This window comes from Callospermophilus lateralis, unplaced genomic scaffold, assembly GCF_048772815.1.
Source record: "Callospermophilus lateralis isolate mCalLat2 unplaced genomic scaffold, mCalLat2.hap1 Scaffold_619, whole genome shotgun sequence".
Lineage (NCBI taxonomy): Eukaryota > Metazoa > Chordata > Mammalia > Rodentia > Sciuridae > Callospermophilus > Callospermophilus lateralis.
In genome coordinates, this window is record NW_027514657.1 from 256916 (window position 1) to 280324 (window position 23409).

A 23409-nucleotide genomic window follows, 5' to 3' on the forward strand; every position below is an offset into this window, starting at 1 on the left:
TTTTTCTAGCATGGTTGAGGCACTGTTTTTGATACTCAACACCACATATAAATAAATAAATAAAATAAAAGTTTATCAACAATTAATAATAATATTTTTAAAAAGATAACAGAATAAGTTTCAAGGGCAGATATGCAAAGTACTTATTAATATTGAAATGGTGAATTCAATAACAAAACCTGAGAGCAAATTCAGAAAATATTCTTATTTCATAAACTGAATTGTACAGAAAGTCTGTAGAAGAATGATGTGGTGCATATGAAGTGTGTCCTGCATACAAAAGAAAAGACATGCACGCAGGTCACCACTGAAGTTTCACAGCATTAGAGGAACATTGGGCCACCAAATCAAGACTAAATCCAGAATGTAGCTTGTTTTGGCAAATAAAGTGTTTCTGTTGTTGTTTTCTTTTGCCATGCTGAGATTTGTCCTCAGGCTTCATATGTGCTATACACGTACTCTACCACTGAGCCTCACCCACTTACCCTGAAAATATAGTTTTACTGGAATGCCATCAGGCATTCAATTATTATATATTGCAGATTTTAGGCTATGACCAGAGAACTTCTGGTCCACAAAGCCTAAAGTCTTCATCATGTGCTCCTCTAAAGAAATATTTTGCAAATTCCATTGGTATTAATTTTAATATCACCAAATATAGTGACATATTGGTGGAACAGGGATCCCTGTGTGCAATCTACCAGCAGCATTCAGGTTAATTTGAGAGTCAAATATTTTGAGCATTTATCCACTGGTTATGAAAATTAAAATTTAAATATAAACTGAAGAAACATCTATAGAACTACTACTGAAATACACCATTCAAAAATCAAAATCAAAGATATGATGAATAGCCCAGAAATGCCCAGAAATCATCCCAGATTAAAAAAACATAACAAAGAACAACACAAAAAAAGAAGAAGAAACAAGACACAGTGAATAATTGATATTAAAATTTCCCAAAATTGGATTTATTTTGGTTCAAAGACAATTGTTAAAATGACTGTCAAATTTTGAATAAGATTTGTAGAGTAGATATTCACAATATAGTTTACCTATTTTGATCATTGCACCATAGTTACAGAGATAATTTCTCATTTTTAGAAAATGTGAGTTTTTTGATTTACAAATAAAAAGACATTGTATGCATCTTGCAAATGGTTCAGAGATAAAAACTGTTATGTACCTAGACTTATGTAGAAATGAAGAATAACATTTGGGGAATGTTTCTTATGAATTCCTTTCACTACTGTTTTAAATCTTCTATAAATCTGAGATTATCAAAATAGAACATTTCTGAAAGAAAAATAATTTTTTTAAATATTAGCAAGTAACAGCAAACACAATACAATAAACCATGAATCTGTATAGGTATAATAAATGAACAAATTTAGTGGTGAATGATACACAATTATATTTATAGTCTCAAACTATCTTCACACAAATAATAATTACAAAGTAAAATCCTGCAAATACCCCATTAATGACCAATATTAACATCAGCAGTAATGAGGATATTATAGGTCACATGATGTGATTCAAAGTGAAAATCATAGAATTGATTTCTGTGGTACTCTTGCCAAAAACATGTAATCTAGCTCCAATCATAAAGAAACAAGAGAATCCATTTTAAGCACATTCTACAAGCTTTCCCCCTGAAAAATTCAAGGTCATGAAGGTTAAAAAAAGACTAAGGAATATTTAAATCAGAAGGCATCTATAAAATAAAACAATTAAGTTCATTTCATGCCTATGAATGAAATATTTTTTTTATAAAGAACAATATTAGGCTACTAGAAAAACATGAAAATAATCTGAGAATTAAGTGGTCGAAGGCATAATGATAGAATGTATAAGTGTTGATTTGAGAAACAGCATTTGCTTAATGTGTTTTTTTTGTTTTTTTTTTTTTTTTTTTGCTTTTTTTCTCTATACAATCTTGGAAAATACTAGTGAAGTTGCAGGTTCTAATGCAAAGTACTTTTTCCCACCGAAGCACTTTAAAATGAATTGTTAACATATGCCATCTTTCATGATAGGTTTAGTATTTCCTAAAAGTCAGAACATGCTAGATAACAATAACCTTCATAATGAAACTGATATAATTAACAACTATGCTGTTACCTGTTAATATTTGAAAAATATATTCATAATGAATGAATGTTGAATTGTAGTTATCTAGCATGTTCTGACTTGTACAAAATACTAAAAATATCATAAATGATAGCATATGTAAGCAATTCAATTTAAAATGCTTCAGCAGACAAAAGTACTTTATATTAGAACCTGTAAATTTACTATTATTTCCCAAGATTGTATAAACAGAAAAGGAAAAAAAATATATAGATAAACCACTAAGCAAATATTCTTATTAGAAAAATTATTAAGTCAGTGCCTCAAATATAAATTTAAAGATGGCAGTATAATAATTGCAATACATTAATCCATTAGTGAATATAGTAACCAGCATGTAAAAATAATGTTGCCTAATTCTCTGGACCCATATTCAGTGATATAATATAAATAATCCATCATTAATGTGATATTTAGATCTACCAAATTAGTGTTGACTTGGTTGCTGAATTGAGCTTAAATGCTAACATTTAGATAGTCTGAAAACACATCTCCATAAAAACTGGTTTGCACTTGCACTTCAAATTTTCTTACAGATATAAATAATTTTCATATTTTGATAATTTCATCATATATGTTACACACATCCATTTCAATAAAGTATTTACATCACATTTCATAAATAATTTAAATATTATATTAACAGTCTGAAAAACACAATATTAGCTTTCATTTTTTTTTCTTAAAATCTCTGTATATCCTTATGATGTTTCCAAAAGAAGATCTTGTCTTGTCTTATTAGTAATTCTTAAGGCAGAAGCTCCCATGGTCAGGATTCAAATTCTGCAGCAAGTGAAGAGAAAAAAAAATTATATTTTTTCTCAAACATTTTATAAGTATAAATCAGTGAAGAAGTTTAGAACTTTTCATTGTTTATAAGAAGAAAAATAGATATGTCCACAATACAAAATCACTATGGAATGCAGTCTGCCCATATTTTCATACACAGTTGTCATTATGACTGAGTATCAGAGCTTTGGGTTTTCCACCCCTTATGCATAAATTTGACAACCATATGCTAGGGTATTCTGGCAAGAACTGGGATGACAACATGGAGATGATAATGGACACGTCTCAACAGCCATATACCATAGCTTCAAAAGCAGACAATCAGGAAATTTCCATACAGAGTCATTGGCATTAGGACAAGGATAAAACAGGATACTACTGGAACACTTAGAAGGGACTTCGGTCCCAAATTTGTGTCAGTGTTTGAGGTCCTTCAAAGGAAGTGATACATGAGTTAACACCTGAAGTAAAAGGAGAAATTGTGAGAGAAAGGGAAGAGGTGCATGCAGACACCGAGATGAGAAAGAACACTTGTGGAATCACAGTAGTCCAGTGTCACTAGAATCTAGAGCAAAGTGGCAGTAAAGCAAGTGAGATGAAATAGGCTGAGTAACCTGACAAAAATCCAGTTGATTTGGATATTTTAATTTTTGGCTAAGAAATTTCATACTTTTCTTGAGGCAAATGTAAACTAATGACAGAGTCATGACAGGGTTTTTTAAATGTGTGACTGTTACTAAGTCAGTCTGGGCTTTTGGCTGTAAACCACAGAAAATTGGTGATGCCATTTTTTTCCCACTAAAGAATGTCAGTGTACAGGGTGAGACTTTCATAGTGGGGCAGAAGTGGGAAAAAAGCAGTTTCACACTTAAGGTCTTTAATTTGTTGATATTCAGAATTGAAAAAAATACATATCTCTTTAATTGTAATTGATTTCAGAAGTTATGACCAGCAGTTTTTAAACATTTGGCTCAATATAGATGTGCACTTGATGAGATATGTGGTAAACACTTCCAAATCTTATATAAATATCACCATGTAGAGTGTTCTTTGTATAAAATTCTCTTACTAATTCCCCAAATAGGGTCTAAAATATATTACTGAACATAGTAAGTATGTTGTAGTGATAACAATAAGGTGGTGTCTAATGCCTTTACACATTTGATGTGAAAACAAATGATTTTGACTGACAGAATTCCCATTCCTGTCTTTATGTTCTATTTTTAAAGAAAATTATTTTAAACAAAAATTTTTACTGGTGCATTAGACTATATATAATAGAGGAAGTAGTTATGACATATTCACAGATGCACATAAAATAACTTGATCACTTTTCCTCTCTAGTAGTTTTTTCCTCTCCTTCTCCCTTCACCTTTGAAGGCATTCTACAGTGATTATGGAGACATATCTTTGTATCGTGATGAGAGAGTTTAAAAAACACTCTTCTATTCAGTCTAACATGATATGGAAAACTAATGTTCCACAAGGAAATGTGGAACCATTACATTAAGTTTTAAATAAACTAGCTTATGCATAAGTAAAAAAGAAACATCACTTTCTCCCAGAAATACATTGGAAAAACAGTTGCCTCTCAAATCCCCTTTGCATTGTGTCTACATTCATACACAATTTATCATTGTTTTGTAAATGGTAAATTATCTCATTTTTTCTGGTAAGAACTAATAAGAACAACTTATACTTGCATCATGCATAACAACTAACTTTCATTCTCTTTTTGTATATAGTCATCCAATTTCATGACTCTGAAGCACTTCAAAACCGATTCTCTCATTTTTTCAGAAAGATATTCATGTAAGCTAAGAAACTGAAAAAAACATATATCAGCTATTAAATTAAATTGTAATTTATGTACTAAAATTATTTCTTTCTGTCATAACTATTTAACTTCAGCATTGTTTTATAAAGCTTAGATTTGTTCTCTTGTGATTTTTTAGGTCAAAATGCCAAATAAAAGAATAAAGTTGAGGTCACATTTAACATAGATATGCATGGCTTTACTATGTGATAAGAAGTTCATCAAAACACATTGAAGCAGGGTGTTATGGCACATGCCTGTAATCACAGTGGTTTAAGAGGCTGAGACAGGACAGTCTTGAGTTCAAAGCTAGCCTCAGCAACCATGAGGCCTAAGCAACTCACTGAGACCCTGTCTCTAAATAAAACATGAATAGTTTGGGGATGTGGCTCAGTGGTCAAGTGTCCCTGAGTACAATCCCTGGTACAAAGAAACAAAAAACCAGGAAAAAAAAAACATGGAAGCTCTAAACCAAGCTGCAATGAAAGCAAGGTAGTATCTTTTATTTGTTCATTTTCAAGCAGATATTTCATTATTGTAATAATACCCCTGATAAAAAATTGTCAAATATTATAGAAATATCTTCAAATGGGTTCAAAATAGCTGGACATTGTTTTTCTTTTTAGCTCTTAAAAATATAACTCATCATTATTGGACTAATATTTGACTCACTCAAATGAAGTCTTAGTATGAAGGAAATCACCTGGTTGTACTGAAGGGCTCCTGTTCCAGAATGCAACTCTAACCCTATCCCTAACCCAACCCAAGCCAGGGAGTTGGGGAAAGCACTCAGTGTGGAATAGTGAAATGAATCTGATCAAGTTTTTTGTGAATCCATATGAAAATATCACAGTGAATTTCACCTTCATGTATATTCATAATGCATAATTAAAAAAAAAAACTTAAAAACTACAAATAAGTATAAGATAAGTAGAGCAGAAGAAAGAGAACACAGGGAGGAAGAAGGGGGGATAAAGTGGAAGTACTGGTTACTGAATTAGAGCACATTACATTTCATGTTGTTAAATTATGTCAAAATTAACCTCAATATTATTTATGTTAAAATGCACTTTCAAAATTTTCATCAAATAAAAGAATAATTTAAATTTTCCATAAGAGTAAGTGGAGGGATTTTTGCTCAGTGGTAGAGTACTTGCCTACACATGTGAGGCACTTGGTTCAATCCTCAGCACCACACAAAATAAAGAAAATAAAAGTACTGTTCATCTATAACTAAAAAAAATATTTTAAAAAGAGAGTAGGTAGAAACTCTCCATATGTTGGCACAACACTGAAAAGAATCAGAACAGAGACAGTGTATGCAATTATGGGTTTGTAATTTCTCTAAAGAAGTGTACATATTTCTAGGGGGCTTCAAACTTCCAATTAAAGCAATGTTGGTGGAAGAGAGACAGAAATCAGCGATGTATGACTTTGCAAGTAACAATGCTGCCTTCTTGAAAGACTCTCCTTGGAAGATTCTTGAGGATGCCATTAGAAATATTGGTATTTTAAAGATAAATATAGCAGATGATGTATACCTTAGTTTATTTGACTACCAAAGTCATTTTACTATGTTGAAGTATATTAAATCATTATGGTTTCCTTAAACATATGCAACTAGAAAATTTTAGTAAAGCTAGAAAGATTCATATTTAGTGAACCAGTTCAAGCACTTAAAGAATGTTCCTTGAAGATATTGTCAAGCATTTATTACCATCATATGTATATTCTACCTATTACCTAGATAAATTAAGCATTTGACACTGAGACAATTCAGAGCAATAGCCACTGGTTCAGAACAAGATAGATTAAAGCTGCTGCCTAGAAAGTTGGCCCATAAATTTGTTACCAGGGCTTCAGGAGACTGCCCATTCATTCCGTCATTCACAGGCCCCAACACGGATCATCAGAATATTTTTAACCACTTTTGCAGGTTATACTTCCCATCATCACAAGTATGACAATGTAGAGAGAAAAAATTATATAGAACATTTTGTCTCTAGATACCATGTAAGGATAATATTAAAAAATTAAAATAAAAATCAGTTAATCTGTCAGGTGTCAGAATGTGCTCAGAGTGTAGTTACAGCAACACTGGACACTTAAGGTTTCAGATATAATCTTTCAAAAATTGTGAAACTTGTTCATGTTTCCAAGTAGAAGCAGTCACAATATTAATATGTGAATCACAAAACTTCAAAAATACTTAACTAAAAGTCTAATAGACCAGATTACATATAGGAGAACACTAAGGGAAGAAAGCTTAATAGTTTACCTTCAGATGTAAAATGCAAAGGTGAGTGAAAGATAAACTTCCTAGACTAATATTTCAAGAGTACATTCATTTCCTAACATTACTTACACAAATTATAGGGTCTAGTTAGCTTTTGCATGCTACCGATCTCATCAACCTGTCTCAAAGTTATGCAGTAGACACAAATTAAGGAGACTAAGTTGCTCTCTTTCAGTCTAGGTTTTGACATACTTGTGGAATCTGGATTGTTCTATATGGAAGTGTCTATATTCTCTCAGTTGCATTTCTTAGAATTTTCAGTTCAGATTCCAGATGGCTAATTCTGAGTTCCATCTGACTTCTTATTGAAGTAAAATTAGTCTTTCTGAACTGCTCTGTAATTTCCGGAGCTGCTTCTTGTGTCTAAAGAACATAAAAAAGAATATATTTTAAAAATAATTAGAACCCAAATAATTATTATGTAGTTATTTTATTTAGTTCTGTGTAAAAAATTCAGACAGCAATTTTAAATGTGAAGAAAAAAAATATTAGACTGTAAACTTCTGTCATCAGTATCAATTACATTAAATCTGAAACAATAATAATTGGGTTCTTCCTCTCCCCCTTTCCCTCCTCATTCCCTGCCCTCCTCCTCCTGCTTTCTACTGCGAATGGAACCCAGGATGTTGCACAGGCTAGGCTATCTACTATTGATCTGTGCTCAAAGTAATGAATCATTCTCATATTAGCACTCAGATCATCTGACAATTTAAAGAATAATAGAATCAATTCAAAATATGAAAGTTGAAAATTTTAACTTAACAATTCAAAAGTATATTTCTGCATCACATTTTTTTTCTCCTCATACTCTTACTATGCCTACTATTATCAAATATCCAAACGTTATCTGATGAAAATTATTACTCAGATCAAATTAGCTGAAAGGATGATGTAAATTGTGGTATTTGAAGGGGCATCAAATGTCTTCCTTCTCTTTGAAATCTACACAACATCTTTCCTCAAGAGATATAGAATACACCTATAATATGTATATCCAAAATACAGTCTACAATGAAAAGAATTAAAGCAAATTGCAGATAAGTAATATAGCTTGTAAAATCAGAAATACTTGTTTTTGCTTCTCCTCTAAATCCCATCTTGCTCGATGTTCAATGTCACATTCCCACCATACTCCTTGGCCTCGTTCTACTCGAGTGCTCCGTGTGTGCCTTGGAAAGTTTACTACATTTTCTTCCAACTTCTTTTGATTCCTTTCTATTTTTTCAAATGTATCTTGCATACTTTTTATAAAAAACAAGTTCTGCATAAAACAGTCATAGTTTGTTCTCAAATGTAAATGCTTTGAAGATGCATTTTTCATCTTTGTAGTAAGATCACCCATCTGCATGAATAAAAAAGTATGAAAAACCCAATATGAAAATAAGATACTGAAAATATTCGACACAAACTCAAACAACAAAATTTACATAATTTCAATTGCAACAAAACATAATCTATACCAGCATTTTCAAAAGTAGATTAAGTTCCTATAATAAGGTATATTAGCTTTTCAGTTGGTAAGGATTACACATCTATAAATCCCAATTCTGGCTACATAATTATAATGAAAATATAAAGAAAGCTGTTCATTGAAATTAGTATCCCAGAATAACTTTTATTACTTAAGCAGGTGTTGATTTACAGATGACATGTTCAATTTTCTACATACTTGACTTGTCATTTGTCTTAGTTTCTTCATTAAATCCTGTCTTTATATTTTAAATTTATGTGAAAATATGCTAAATCTTCTAGAGAAGACTCTGATACACATTGTAGTTTCAGGGTACCAGGTGGCTGTTTTTCAAGATGTCTCACAACTACCTGATATTTCTGTTAATGATTTTGTTACTCAGTTCACTTTAAAAATTTATTATTATTATTGTTATTGTTATTATTATTACTATTGTTATTATTATTATTATATAATGATGTTTACTCTGAAAAAAAATATCACTACATACAACAGTAAGCTGCTGTTTATTTCTGAATTCCCTTAAGAAAATAGAAGACTGTGTACTCCTGCTGAGTCACTATCACATTCCTTACACAACAGGGAGAGCCCTGTATCTCTACATACTGCCCTTGATAAAGTTGCAATGTTTAACAAACTACTGAAATCTCAATCAAAAATGGTTACACAGGTCTCATTGGTAGTGGTGAATTCTACAGAGGTTATTATCCCTCTCTTATTAGAGACTCAAATTAATACCCCACACCTCACATCTCTAAAGCTTTGCTAAAATAATTCCAATATACTTTCACAAAGAATAAAGGAGATGCTAGGTAACCTGGTCTCCACCTCACTGCCTGTCCACATCTCCTAGATTTCTCACTGATCCTCAGACCACTCCTGCTTTACATAAACCCTGCCACCCTCATTAGTGTGGACATGGGGGTTCAATGCCAAATTAATGGATTTTAGATGGCTACAATTATCTTTGTACTGAAAGTCACTATATAATAGGAATTAGGCCATGAAATGAAGAAAACTATTAGCAAGTTATCATGAATATATGCATCAAATTACAGATGAAATCAACTGTGGCTTTGCTGCAATTCATCACATTAGTCCCAGTTTATGATAATGACAAATAGATGCTTTTAAAGAGGTGGACAAGACATGAATAAAAACAAAATTATCAGGACAGTTATTTTCAGATTTATGTTAAACTTAAATGACTTATTAATTTACCAACAAGAAATATACAAAAATATACTGAAGAAAGTCTATTACAAAACACAGCATCTACATTTCAGTTCAACTGGAAAATCTGGAACAAACTGTAAGAGTAACTAATTTATTTGAAACTAGGTATGAGCATTTCCATTATTTGTTTCATTGTGATCTTCAAGTACAGCAACAAGACATTAAAATTGTTATTCAGTAATGGGATGTAGCTCATTGGTAGAACATGTGTTGAGCATGTGCAAACTTTGGGTTGAATTAATGGCACCAAAATTAGATATTGTTTCAGCATTATTGAGACCATATTACTAATGGCAGCATATAAACCTACAAAAAAATCTTAACCTCTTAAATCTTTATAAGAAACAATTTCTTAAATTGAAGGGTCAGGCCCAAGTTTCAAAAATTTCCTCTTTTTTAAATATTAAAATCCATTTTAACTAAGTCTTTTGTGTTTAGTTGACATATGAGTACCTATAGTTATTTTAAAATATGTACACAGTGTGTAAGAATCAGAGCAGGGAAATTGGAATACTTAGCACTTCAAACACAGATTGGTTGTGCTGCAAATGATGTCTAAGTTATTTTTGCTAGACAATAGATTGTAGTTCTGTGTTGATACAGAAACACATTCATAATATCTACATTTTTATATTCATCAAGAATCAACATTTAGCCATAAGCAGATATCACTTTGAGTATTCCTTTGAAGACTCTTTATACAGATATCTTGCTTGATACTTACTTCTTCTGCTTTCTCCTTTCCATATTGATCCAGTTGTTCTTTTAAATGATTAGTTTCATTGATTAACTCCAAATATTTGTTTTCCAGCATGAGACGATACCTGTCATTCCGAGCTTGAAGTTTTTTTATAACATCATAAAATTGAGTTTGGACATTAATAACTCCATCTATTCTATTGTCACCTTTGTTCCGATAGTCATGCAATTGGTCGTCATGCAATTGTTCTTCATGCAATATAGTTTCTCTTTGTAGTTTAGATACCTTCTCTTTAGAAACTTCCTGCTTTCTGAGGTGTTCATTCCTTTTTCTTTGTTCATTTTGATACCTGTGTTCCATTTCCTTCCGTTGGCACTGTCTTTGTATTAGGTGTCTGTTTACCTGATCTGTAGCCAAAGTCATTACTCTTGACTGATAAAACTTGTTTTCTTGGTTACTTACTTTTACTTCAGACTTTGAAACCTGTTGGGAAGGAATCTCACTACTAACGTTTAGGTTAGATACATCAATATTCTTTTCTTCCTGTGAACTAAAGTCTTTATCTCTGCCTCTCTGGAAAGCAAGTTCTAGATTTCCTTTTGGTGTTGGACTTTCACTTTGATGGGGTGGAGCAGGACCAGATCTGGCAGGGTGAGATTTGACATCTGTTTCTGGTCTTTCTGTGCTTTGTTTTTCACTCTCAGGTGTGAAATTTTGCAATGTACTCTCAACTTTCCAAATATCCAACTGTTCATTGTCCTGGAATATTTCCATAAGTGTTTCCTCATTCAATTTTTGTGTCCATGGAAGGCTGGTATTCTTTTCTCTTAAAATTTCAGTATTCTCAAAGCACTTCTTTTCCTGGTTCTGATATTTTACTGTGTCCATTCCCAGTCTCTTCACAGAGACCTCATCCTTCTTCTTGTGATATTTATGCAATAGCTTGTTCTCTGTCCCATCACTAGGAGAAACCTAAATAAAACCAAGGATACATTTAGCTAGCACTCAATAAAATGATGTTTCATAATTTTCACTGAAATTAAAGAAAAACCTGTATATTTATATGGTGAAAGGGTTTCAATAAATAGATACCCACTGCAGAAAAAGTAGATGTAAACTTCTGAGCTTATAAAAATATAAATTCCCAAGAGTTCAAAAGTTAATTCAAGAAGATGGATCTATGAGAGTAAAAGAAAATTACAATTTAAAGAATGTAAGAACTGCCAGGTTCAGGGGCTCATGCTTGTAATAAGAGTGTCTCAGGAGACTGAGGCAGGAGGATCACAGGTTCAAAGCCAGTCTTCAGCAATTCAGTGAGACCCTGACTCATTCATAAATAAATAAATAAATAAATGGCTGAGGATGCATCTCAGTGGTTGAGCACCCTGGTTCAATTCCTGGTTATAAAAAAAGAAAAAAATTAAGGATTGAAAAAATCTGCATTATACCAGAATGAAAGAATAGATTAAGTGATTAGTTAGTTTGCCAATGTAAGAAAAAAAAAAATAACTTTGCAGAACAGAAGAGAAGCGACAGAGAAAACCCCACACATATAGTTATCTAATACTAGACAAACACACTATAAAACATGCACTGGGGAAAGGAGAGGTTCATCAACCAATTGTGCTGGGAAAACTGAAAACCCATATGTCATAGGAGAAATTTAACCCCTATTTCTCAAAAACAAAGTGGATCAAGGACCTAGATAATAGATAAAAGACTCTAGACCTATTACAAGACTAGACAGGCCCAGTGCTCCATCTTGTCATTGTAGGTACTGAATTTCTCAAAAAGACACTTAAAGTACAAGAAATAAAATAAAGAATCAATAAATGGGGTGGTATCTTTACAGCAAAGGAAACCATCAAGAATGTGAGTAGACACCCTATAGAATGGGAGAAAATCTTTGTCACTGACATGTCAGATAGAGCATTAATCTCCAGAATATATAAACAACTCGAAAAATAACTCACAAAAAATAACCCAATCAATAAATGAACAAAAAACTGAGCAAGCACTTCAAAGAAAAATATGTACAAACAGTTAACAAGTATATGAAAAAAATGTTCAACATCTCTAGCAATTAGAAAAATGAAAATTAAAACTACACTGAGATATAGAGAATACAAGTAACAATAAATGTTGGTGAGAATGTGGGGAAAAGATTCACTCATACATTGCACCAAGAAATTTTTCAGGAAATCAGTATATAGATTTCTCACAAAACCTGGAGTGGAACGACCATTTGACCCAGTTACTCTGCTCTTCAGTGTATACTAGAATGATACTATAATGACACAGACACATAAATATTTATAGCAGCTCTTCACAAAAGTTAAGCTGTGGAACCAACCTAGGTGCCTTTAAACACATGGAAGGATAAAGACAATGTGTCATATATACACAATGGATTCAGCCATGAAGAATGAAATTATGGCATTTGCTGGCAAATGAATGGAACTGAATACTATCATGACAAGTGAAATAATCCAGTTCTCCAAATCCAAAGTCTGAATATTCTCCTTAACATGTAGTTGCTAACACACATAAGGGTGGAGAATAAAAGAATAGAAGTTTGTTGGTTAGACAAAAGTAAATAAAGGGCTGAGAGGGGAGGGGAATATAGTAGAATGAATCTGACATTACATTCCTATGTTCACATATGAGTACATGACCAGAAAAACTCTACAATAGAAGAAGTTATATACTATGTATGTGTAATACATCAAAAGAACTCTATTGTAATGTATACCTAAAAACAATAAATAAAAATTAGAATTCACTATTTCTCATGTTGATCCACTTTTAGGATCATATGATCTACCCTTTAAACAGTTAAAAGTCCCAAATATTTTATTATGTACCTATCTGTTGGGATGGCTTCAGTGGCAAATAAAAGAACATTTAACTTTAAGAAGAATAAGTTTGCAATACACCTCATGTATTCAACCAGACCATAGTAAGAGCCTTAGCTCTACATCTACTGAGACATACAAAAGTTCTCCAAGGTCTTTTCCTAAAAATATTCCTAGCATATTCTGTTTTCTAACATTTTGTAGCTGGGAATGAGAATTGCACCTATTGATAAATGATAAATGCAGAAACAGCATTAAACACAAGATCTATATCAATGAACAATGTATCACAATTCTGAAAAGGAGCACAAGGCTAAAAGCATAGGCAAATTGCATGATTTTTCTCCAAGTCTTTTGCCTCTGCTTCTAGTGCACACCCACAAAGCCAGTTACATCTGTCCTATGAATGGATAAACACCAAAGAAGGCCTGTGTTTCAAAATACAAATGACAAATAAGGCAAAACGTGTAAGACTCTACTCAGAAAATCCTGAGATTTCTACTCAGTAGCATTTGTTTCATTTCAGTGAAGATTGAAACATGAGTCAATATAAAATAAAGGAAATAAACAGATCTTATGTATTAGGAACAAATACTTACCAGTGATTTATTTCTAAGAACATATTATGGTATGCTATTTTTTCCAAAGGTGTTTTGTACTGAAGTAGGAGATTACTTGAAGCAAAGTGTTTGTTTCTCTTCTCAAAAGTGAGAGAATGATTTACAAAACCAGAGTATTTGCTGGCCCCACTTTTCCTTCTTACATAACAGTGGGAGTAATAATGCATATTAATACAACAAGAGAGCAAAGTAACTTCCCCAAACTAGAAGATCTACTATTAGAAGCAAGGGTTTTGAGATCATAGAAAAATCATCAATTCCTCTGGAAAATATTAAAAGTCTTTTCTCTTTATAAGGCTACTCTGAAAGTCTTCATGGGACTGCTGCGGAGAAATACAGTTGAATTAAGAACATTACTTAATTCAATGGGACAAAAATTGCACCCCTAACCTCCAAAATATGTACATTATGGTTATAAATATATGGATTTAAAACCCTCTATACTTTCCCATGAATAATAGATTTACTGTTTAACTATGTTACACACACACACACACACACACGCACACGCACACACACACTCTCACTCACTCATTTGAAAACAGAAGAAAATAATTCAGGAAACATTTCCTTTCTGCACATGTCTATCTCTTTTTGTTTGCAAAGATGTGTTACTCAAATTTCATATAGTAAATTCTGGCATTATGGTCTCATGAAAATTGTCTGTAGGTTTCATTTTGTTCTGCTAAAATCTACAAATTTATTTCAGCAAGGTTTTGGTTGTATATCAGAAGGGGACAGAAGTCTAAAAGCTTAATTTAAGAGTGGGACTTTCAAGATTAAAAAATAATTCCAAAAGGTAGATTTATTCTTTATGAGTAAATGTCTTACATTTCAATTGCACAAATGACAGATAAATTTGGGTGAGTTAAAACATTTCTTAAATGCAGACAGAAATGTAATTGTGAAACACCTTTAAAAAAATGTTTTAAATAGTTGCATAGCTATTTAGTTTGTATTTTAACATAAAACACCTAAATTTGTATTTATGTCAGCGATTAAACTAAACTTCTTCATTTAGAAAACCAATGATTAACAACTACCAGATGCTAAGTTTTGCTGTAACTAGTTTTGTCATAAATATCATCATTTAATTTTAGAGTCATATAACATTGTGGGTTTTTTTTTCTGGTTTGTCAGATCTTTTTTATTTATTTTTTTATTGCCAAATAATGAACATTGTGTTTTAAATCAAAATAATATACCCATGCTTTGGGAAACAGCAGACTGCATCTAAATGGAGGTGATATAAGTCTGTGTTTCTGGCATTGTGGGAGATGTCTGAAGTGTGTGGAAGTACACACACATGATGACTGCATGTTGGTGAAATTGCCAAACAGCACATTCCTCAGACCACATTGCCATCATTAAGTGAAACATGGCCACATACAATAAGTTAAAGGGATTTTATAAATAATTCAAATAAAATACAGTAAAAATTTGAAACTTTACTGAATGTTCATTTACCTGATTTAAATGATTTCTTGCAGTCTCCAATTCTTTATGTATTGTACAAACAGAGATTTCAGCTTGCTTTCTCACTTGATCCTCTTTGTTATATTCTGTTTCTTTTTCTTTTAATGGGTTCTTATTTTTTTCATGTAACATATCATCATTTTTTCTCTTCACCTCATCTTCTTTTAAGGTATATCTGAAGTTAATATGGATGTCTTTTAATTGATTTTTGCCAAAAACCAAAAATGTATTTTTATGTTCTGGCTCTTTGTATGCTGATTTAGTATCTTAATAAAAATTCTATGTTCTCTGAAGCTTTTCTAGTTTAACATTTTAAATTTCTCCTTTAATCTTATGTAAAACATACATAATTGAAAGTCAATAATAAAAGATTGTTTTGTTATTTGATAAGTTTCTGTTACTAGCAAATTTTTTAGATACCACAGAAAAGGAATTTAGAAATGATTTGGTAAATTGACAAGATCAAGGTAAATTTTTTTTGCACAATCATAGATCCTCCCCAGTTAAAAAGATAATTTCATGTCAAACAAGTTTTAAAGACATTGTTCATATACAAATTTATGAATTCAGTAGTAATATCATTTATCTTCATAAAATATGTCAGGTATACCTATAATTGGCTTACAGTGTAACAGCATATTCAGATATCCTTTTTTCAATATGTGTCTTTTGGGGTTGGGGCTGTAGCAGAGTGGTAGAGTGTTTGCCTAGCAAGGGTAAGGTGCTAGATTCAATCCTTAGCACCACATATAAATAAAATAAAGATATAAAAAATATGTATCTTTCATATTACTATAACCCCGAATTGGGATAAATAATCTAATACCTGTTGTTTTACTTTTTATGTTTCTTTTATGGTAACACTCTTAACTTACCTTTTTGATCATTATGTATTTTACAAAAAACTCAAAATCCATTTTTGAACAAGTTGGGAACTAATATTTAATCCAATAATGAAGAATAATGTTCTTCAACAGAAGAGTGGATAAAAAAATATGATGTGTGTGTGTGCACACACATAATGGAATATAAGACACAACAAAAATAGATTTATGTCAACATATAGTCTACTGTCATGTATACCTAAAAAACATAAAAAGTATATGTCCTTTCAATATAGAAATATGAACAAATTTATGAATGAGAATGAATTTGAATAAAAATACTCTGTTTTCATTTCATTTTTTAATGAATGTTAATGTTAGAAGTGTAGCCAAGGGTCTAGCTCATCACTAGCACATCACACTAGTAACACAAAACCCAGAGTTTGATCCTGAAAATCAGCCTAAAAACTATAAATGTATAATAACATGTTTCAGGGCAGTGAAAAATACCTCACTGGTGGAATACAAACTTTCTTGAGAGAAATTTATAAATCCTGCAATCTTTTTAAAGTTTCACAACTTTAACCAAATAACTCTATATTGAATTTTTTTTTCAAAAGTAAACAGAAATATAGAAAGTTATTTTTTTTCTTTTCTTCTCATCCCCAACTTTGGTACCAGGGATTGAACCCACAAAAGCTAAATCCCTTAGCTACATCACAAGGTCTTTTTCATTTTTTTTTTTTTTTTTTTTGAGACAGGGTCTCATTAATTTGCTTAGGACATTGCTGCTATGTTGATGAGGATTATTTTGAACTTTTGATCCTCCTATCTCAGTTTCCCAAGCTGCTGGAATTATAGGCACATGCCATGGTATCTGAGTAGGAAATGATTTTTTTATAAATGATATTTCTTGAAATATTAATTGTAATAAACAGTTAAAAAATATAAACAAATAACAATCCCAAATTATGTTTGTTAAATAAATAGGTTACTAGCAGATGGGGTTCCATAGAGCCATTAAAATTGTGATGGGGAAAAATATGAACTTATTTTTTAGAAGTAATCACATTTAATAATATGCTATCATATTTGTAAGAATTTTATAATTTATTCACGTTTTCTCCCTTGCAAAGTGCTAACAGATGAGGCAGTAGTTAAAAAAAAAATTGCCCTTCTTATTTTACTGGATTAAAGGAAAAGATTCCACTCCTTCTTTCAATCTAGGATATAATACCTCAAATTGTGGAGTTGTTGTTTGAATTCTATATTTTCTTGCTTAAACTCTGATACCCTCTGTTTTAGATCATGAATCTCATTTTCCAGTTGTGCATTTTTTTTAACATGTAGTGAACACTGTGTGCAGTGACTTTTTTTGCTCTTTATTATTCTTTGAAGTAATAGAACTGCTTTCTGGGTTTTCGACAGGCTAACAGAATCTGTCAGAAAAAAGAAGATAGAAATAAAATATGTGACTAATTTAAATATATGAATGCTGTATATTTCACATGCATTATTTATACACTAAAGCAATGAGTGCATAAAACACGTGACACAATATGAGGAACTCTGAAGATATAGCAGATGAGATTAGACCCCTATTTTTCTTTAGCTTAAAGTCTAATGGAGAAGACAGACACACAAAAAAGTTCATTATAATTTTAGACAGATGATATTAGAAAAGAGGTTTGTGATCTAATACATAAATCTGATCTATAGAAAAGGTTCCCTGAGGAAAATAAAAATACACTAAGAAATGAACAGAAAGCAGGTAGACTGTGAAGAACATTATTCTTTCCAACATAAAAATTGAAGTTTTCCAACTCCCCTGTGGTCTATACTTGTCTTGTACAGAAACTAAGAGAGACACTCCCACTATAACCTGCTGCTGAACTTCGGTCTTGAGAGAGACAACTCTTTATCTTTCTTTCTTTTTCTTTATTCCCTGTTTACTAGGTTCATTTCTCCCAGTACTAGAATATATCAGCACTCATGTTATAAATCAATATTCTATCCAAAGAACTGTGTAGAATATGTTCTCTTACCATGAACATGTCCATCTTCTTTCTCTTTTGCTTTATGATGTTTCTCTCCAGATGAGTGAGAAACAAACATCGGTGGATGATCCTCAGAAAATACCTGCAAAATAAAGGACCCCAATGAGCTGCATGAAGACTTCACTATCACTCTTTTAGACATCACCCAAATTTTGGTCTTGAAAGCAGCTAACTAACATGTAGATAACTACAGACTGAGCAGTCATACCTTCCACAGGGTGTCTTAGCATTGTGCTCCAGATGAAGCTGAACACTTATCTTCCAATGGCTCCTGATTTGGTAAAAGCATGGTGGATTTCATAGAAAAGGCATTCCTTGACAACATGCTAACAAAGGTGTATACACCCCAAAGGACAGGAGGAATGATATTCATTGTAACTCATCCGACTTTGCATTCACCATCATCTGTGAGAAGGCTTTCAAGTCTTATTTTAAGGAATTTTGGGGAGTATGTTTCATATTAAATAGGATTACACTTTTTAAACAATGAACTAAGTTTTTGTTTGAAAATATGAGACTTAGGTGTTCAGTTGGGGATTTGACACTGAGATATGGCCCCTGCCCAGGATACACCCCAAAGGGAAAGCTGTAAACCCAAGGACCTACATGTCAGCCAAATAAAATAAATCTAGATGTGTGCTAAATCTCACACCAGGAATGTTGGCAATGTGAGAAAAAAGATGAGACAGCATCTCTAAATTCCATCATTGCCCCATTAATGCACACAAATACATTTCTTTAATATACTAAGACATTTTGATAAAATTATTCAACATATTGACTGAATTTTCTGCAAGGATGAGAAACAAAATGAAAAGGTCACTACAGAAAAAAATTGTTTAATACACGTAAAAAGACAAAAATTGGGTCAACATACTTTATACACAACCAGAGGTATAAAAAATTGTGCTATATATGTGTAATAAGAATTATAATGCATTCTGCTGTCATTTATTTTTTTAAAAAAATCAATAAAAAATTAAAAAAAAATAACAAATAAACATTAACCAGGATGTAAAGTTAAATTATATTTATATATATATATATATATATATATATATATATATATTTTTTTTTTTTTTCCCAACTTGTAGCAAATAACTACTAATTTTCACTAGAATTTTGAGCCTTTGCCAACATCACCCTTTCACATGAATGCAGTCTGTGACCATTACCATTCATAACCCAGGTGGTTATTCGTCAGTCTCAAATTTAGTCTCAACATTTCATTTTTCAAAATGTTTATGCAAGTGGAAGCACAAGCAACATTTAGAATTGTTTTGCCTCCATTACATAGTAAATTTAGCTATGGGTTGACAGGAATACTAATACTATTTTCAGATTCTAACCAGTTCAGAGTGGTTTTAGATGTTATTAGTAATATATAATTCCTGGATTCCAAAAGACTATTTAAATGGTATTTTCATTTGGCCTCCTTTACTTTCTTCAAGGAAGAAAAACAAGAGGAAACAGGAAGAAATGCTTTATATGTTGACATACCTGAGACTGGGTACACTGACCGTCATCAAAACTTTTGTGCTCTTCCTCTGAAGTCATGTCAAAATGGGTCTCTGCTGATAAATGAATACATTTACTCACATTCCTTAGAACTGCATTAGAAAGAGTGAACATCAATCCAAATAGAAAAGTATAATTGTAACACCAAAACAACTTAATATTCCCAAATATGATTTTCAATTAAGTTTAATATTTGGTGAATAATTACTGGTTTCAACTTTCCACAGTTTTTCTTTTTTCTTTTTCTTTCTCTGTGTATACACCTTGGGAGTGGACCCACAAACTTATGATTTTTGTCAAATACTCTACCACTTAGTTCTATCCCATGGCCACTTTAATTGGCAACTGGAGTCCTCTGAGTGGACTGAATACAGCCATCCTTCAAGGCTTGGACTTCCAAGTAGTTGTGAATAAAGATGTACCCATTTGCACCCAACAAACATTGATTTCTCAGGGAGTAGTTTTTCTTGATCCAAATCCTCAAAACACACCTTATAGAGACATGACAGGATACAAGGTTCAGTGCAAACCATATTGCCAAGATTTGACTACTCAAGATCAATGAAATTTGCTCAGAAACAAGCTTGAAAATCCACATTGAAAGAAGGGCTGATTCTGGGAAAATGTTGGTATAGAGTAAGCTGCATTCTAAGCTACACTATTGCATGGAGACCAAAGAGTTGGTGAAGAGCTTCTCAGCGAAGTGAGTGAAAGAGGGATTTTATTCAAATCCCTAAAAATTCTGAACACTGAAAAGGTCCAGAGATTCAGTAATCTGTGTAACATAAACAAAAAAAGCCTACAACCTGCATGCAAATATCAGAGCAGATCTGCCTCAGACAAATGGGGAGACAGAAGAGGAAGTTGCATTCTGAGTTGTACCATGATGTGCCCTGCTAAAGAGAAACCTGAGATCAAAAATATTGCTTAAACTGATCTGACCAAAAGGTGCACTATGCACTGGTGCTTAAAAAGCATGCTCTTCTCTCAATGGGTGATGAGAGTGCTGAAGCCGTAGCCATCCTCGGAAAGAGTGCAACAGTGGTTTCTTTGATTCAGTTCCTCTAAACAACACACACACACACACACACACACACACACACACACACACACACGAGGATCCTGGAAGTGCCTATCAAGGGACCTAGGTTGTGCCTGATGGAAGGTAGAAAAAACTGATGCAGGCTAGACTAAACCTGTGTGACTCCAGTGAGAAGGGCAAAGGGGAACCTATGTGTCTGGAAGCTAATGTGACCAGCTGAAGTGTCAGAGAAAATGAACTAAGAAAGCAGAGAAAATGTGCCCCCAGGGATGGTGTTTTTTCTGGCTACTCACCCCACAAAAAGACAGGTGAGAGGTGAGTAGCCAGAGAGCAGAAGATGGTGAGAGCATGAATTGCTGTAGGCCCACACAGAGAAAAGTATCAAATAGGTCAGGATTTGTCTCAGAATAAAGGGATAGGTGAGGCCTAATGCCAGAGGACAGTTGAGGCAGAGGAAAGGTATAAAGATATGGAATGAGGCTTGCTCATGTCAGGAAATATTTCTAAGAAATTTCAGAAGGTTGACCTTTCACATTCTAAAGAGGTGCTTATGGTGACATTTGCATGGTAGCTAGTTCACTCCAAAGGCTGGAAATAGGGAGAATTTAAAAGTATGATAGGGAGGGGAAACAATTCAGAATTGAGGGGATATTCCCAGAAACACAGAGGCGAGATCATTTTCTGTGACTACTGATGACATTGTGAGGAAAATCCTCCCACCTCTTTGGGAAAACCACCTTACATGTGAGAACACTGGTAGCATTTCAAGTGTTTTAACATTGTGTTCCCTGGATTGTTGTAAAGCAAAACTTACCCAATTTGACTGTCTTTTCTTTCACCTTGCCTAATCCTGTCCTTGGAAGGGCCTCTTTTATTGTGATGGGATCGGTGCACTTAGAAAGAAGACAGTAAATAAAGAGTGTATTTTTCAATGACTACAAAGTTAATAATTTAGAATAAATATAGAAATTTAATTACCTTTCTGAAATCAGATGAATCCCTAGAGGCTGAAAAACAAAAGGGGTATATAATCAAGCAAAGGTGAAGAGGACAAAACAACTCATACATTACAGATGCCTCCACATACAGCTGAGGTCCATGGTTCAGCTGTGCTAAAAATTATGCTATCTCCTGGGTTTCTGTGCTGGCTGGTTTGGCTGACAACAATCATGTGACTAAAATATGCCAAAGGAATTTTGTGAATAAGTTTTGTGAAACATGCTGTTCATTTCACAAACCTGAGAGTATTTGTCCAATGACCATAAATAAAAGAGAAAAGGGAACATATACCAATGCAAAGATTGATGGAGAATCCAACAATCCTCTAGTGGAGAAGCAAAGAAGGTTCCTAAGAGAGTCAATGGCAAAGGTGAAGTCAAAACAAAAACAAGCCATAGAACCTATCTTATGGAAATACTATTGAAAAGATTTAATCTTTATAATTTTAAGTATGTATATATTTACTGCATTTGTCCTTTCATTTTTGTTTAGGAAGGCCAAAGCTGTGTTCAGATCCCAGGGAAATGTTAGGTTCATTTCTCAATAAAGATATCTGAAGGAGTCAGTTGAAATACATACTTTGACTCTGAAAGCTATGACACCTATTGTTTGTTTCTTATATTCAGGTGGGATGCTGGTTCCTCTTGTGCATCCTCTATTCCTGTATTCTCTGGTTTAAATGAATTAGATTTTCATGATCCCCTTGTGTGAGAACAGATAGTTTCCACATCTAAGAAATAAGGTTTGATTGGTTTAAACTTTTGAGACATAAAAATTTAAAGGGAAAGTTGAAATGGAAGAGCATAGCTTTATCTGATAACAATAATATATTATTACACACACAAACACATGCATATATGACAAAGATTTTGGGTATTCAAAGAGTAAACTGTATAAAGATTTCTGTTTACAAATGAGTTTGGTTTGGTTGACTTGCCAGTGTTTTAAGTGTATTCATAAAAGGCCAGGCCAATCAAAAAATTATAATTAGCTTTTGACAGATGAGGATGTAGCTCAGTAATGAAGTGAATTTCTAGAATGCCCATGGTCAAAATTTTATTTTCAGGCAAATAGGAAAGAAATACAGAAAGTAATTATGTAAGGAAAAAAGACAGGGAGGGAGGGAAGGGAGTAGGAAGGAAGGAAGGAAGGAAGGAAGAAAGGAAAAAGGAGAAAGAGCAGAGCTATCATTAAAAACCATAAATGATTCTGAAATGTAATTTTGCTCCTCAGAATGACTCAATTTAAACCACAGGAAGCAGTATGTCTGATAGGTATGGAGAAAAGATGATCATGGCTGGAATCTTTCCCCAACTTACAAGACCCTCATGATTCAAATGATGGACAAGTTACAATCTCTCACATATTGTAAAAGATAGATATACTGATAGCCCCTGAATTGCATGCTCTCAGTTTCTCCATCATTCCCTCCAAGATTACCCAGCTAACTTATTTTGTTTCTTCCACATTTCTCCTTCCCAGGAACTTTTCAAAAGCAACATCGTGATCTCTGGTCTTGATTCTTTATATTTTCCATTTTGTCTATGAATTATCCCCACTCTTTCTTTTTCTTTTCT

At 32.7% G+C, this 23409-nt stretch overlaps 1 protein-coding gene across 1 annotated transcript; it reads right to left on the bottom strand.

The window, feature by feature from the left end:
• Positions 1-2394: 2394 nt before the first annotated feature.
• LOC143387802 (ankyrin repeat domain-containing protein 26-like) lies at positions 2395-21718 on the bottom strand. Its single transcript, XM_076841963.2, has 7 exons — positions 21648-21718; positions 19774-19844; positions 18262-18355; positions 10466-11413; positions 8104-8376; positions 7227-7397; positions 2395-2916 (listed from the first exon to the last, which is right to left on the bottom strand). The coding sequence occupies exons 2-6, from the start codon at positions 19797-19799 to the stop codon at positions 7260-7262; spliced, it is 1479 nt and encodes a 492-aa protein (XP_076698078.2). The 5' UTR covers positions 19800-19844; positions 21648-21718; the 3' UTR covers positions 2395-2916; positions 7227-7259.
• Positions 21719-23409: the final 1691 nt, after the last annotated feature.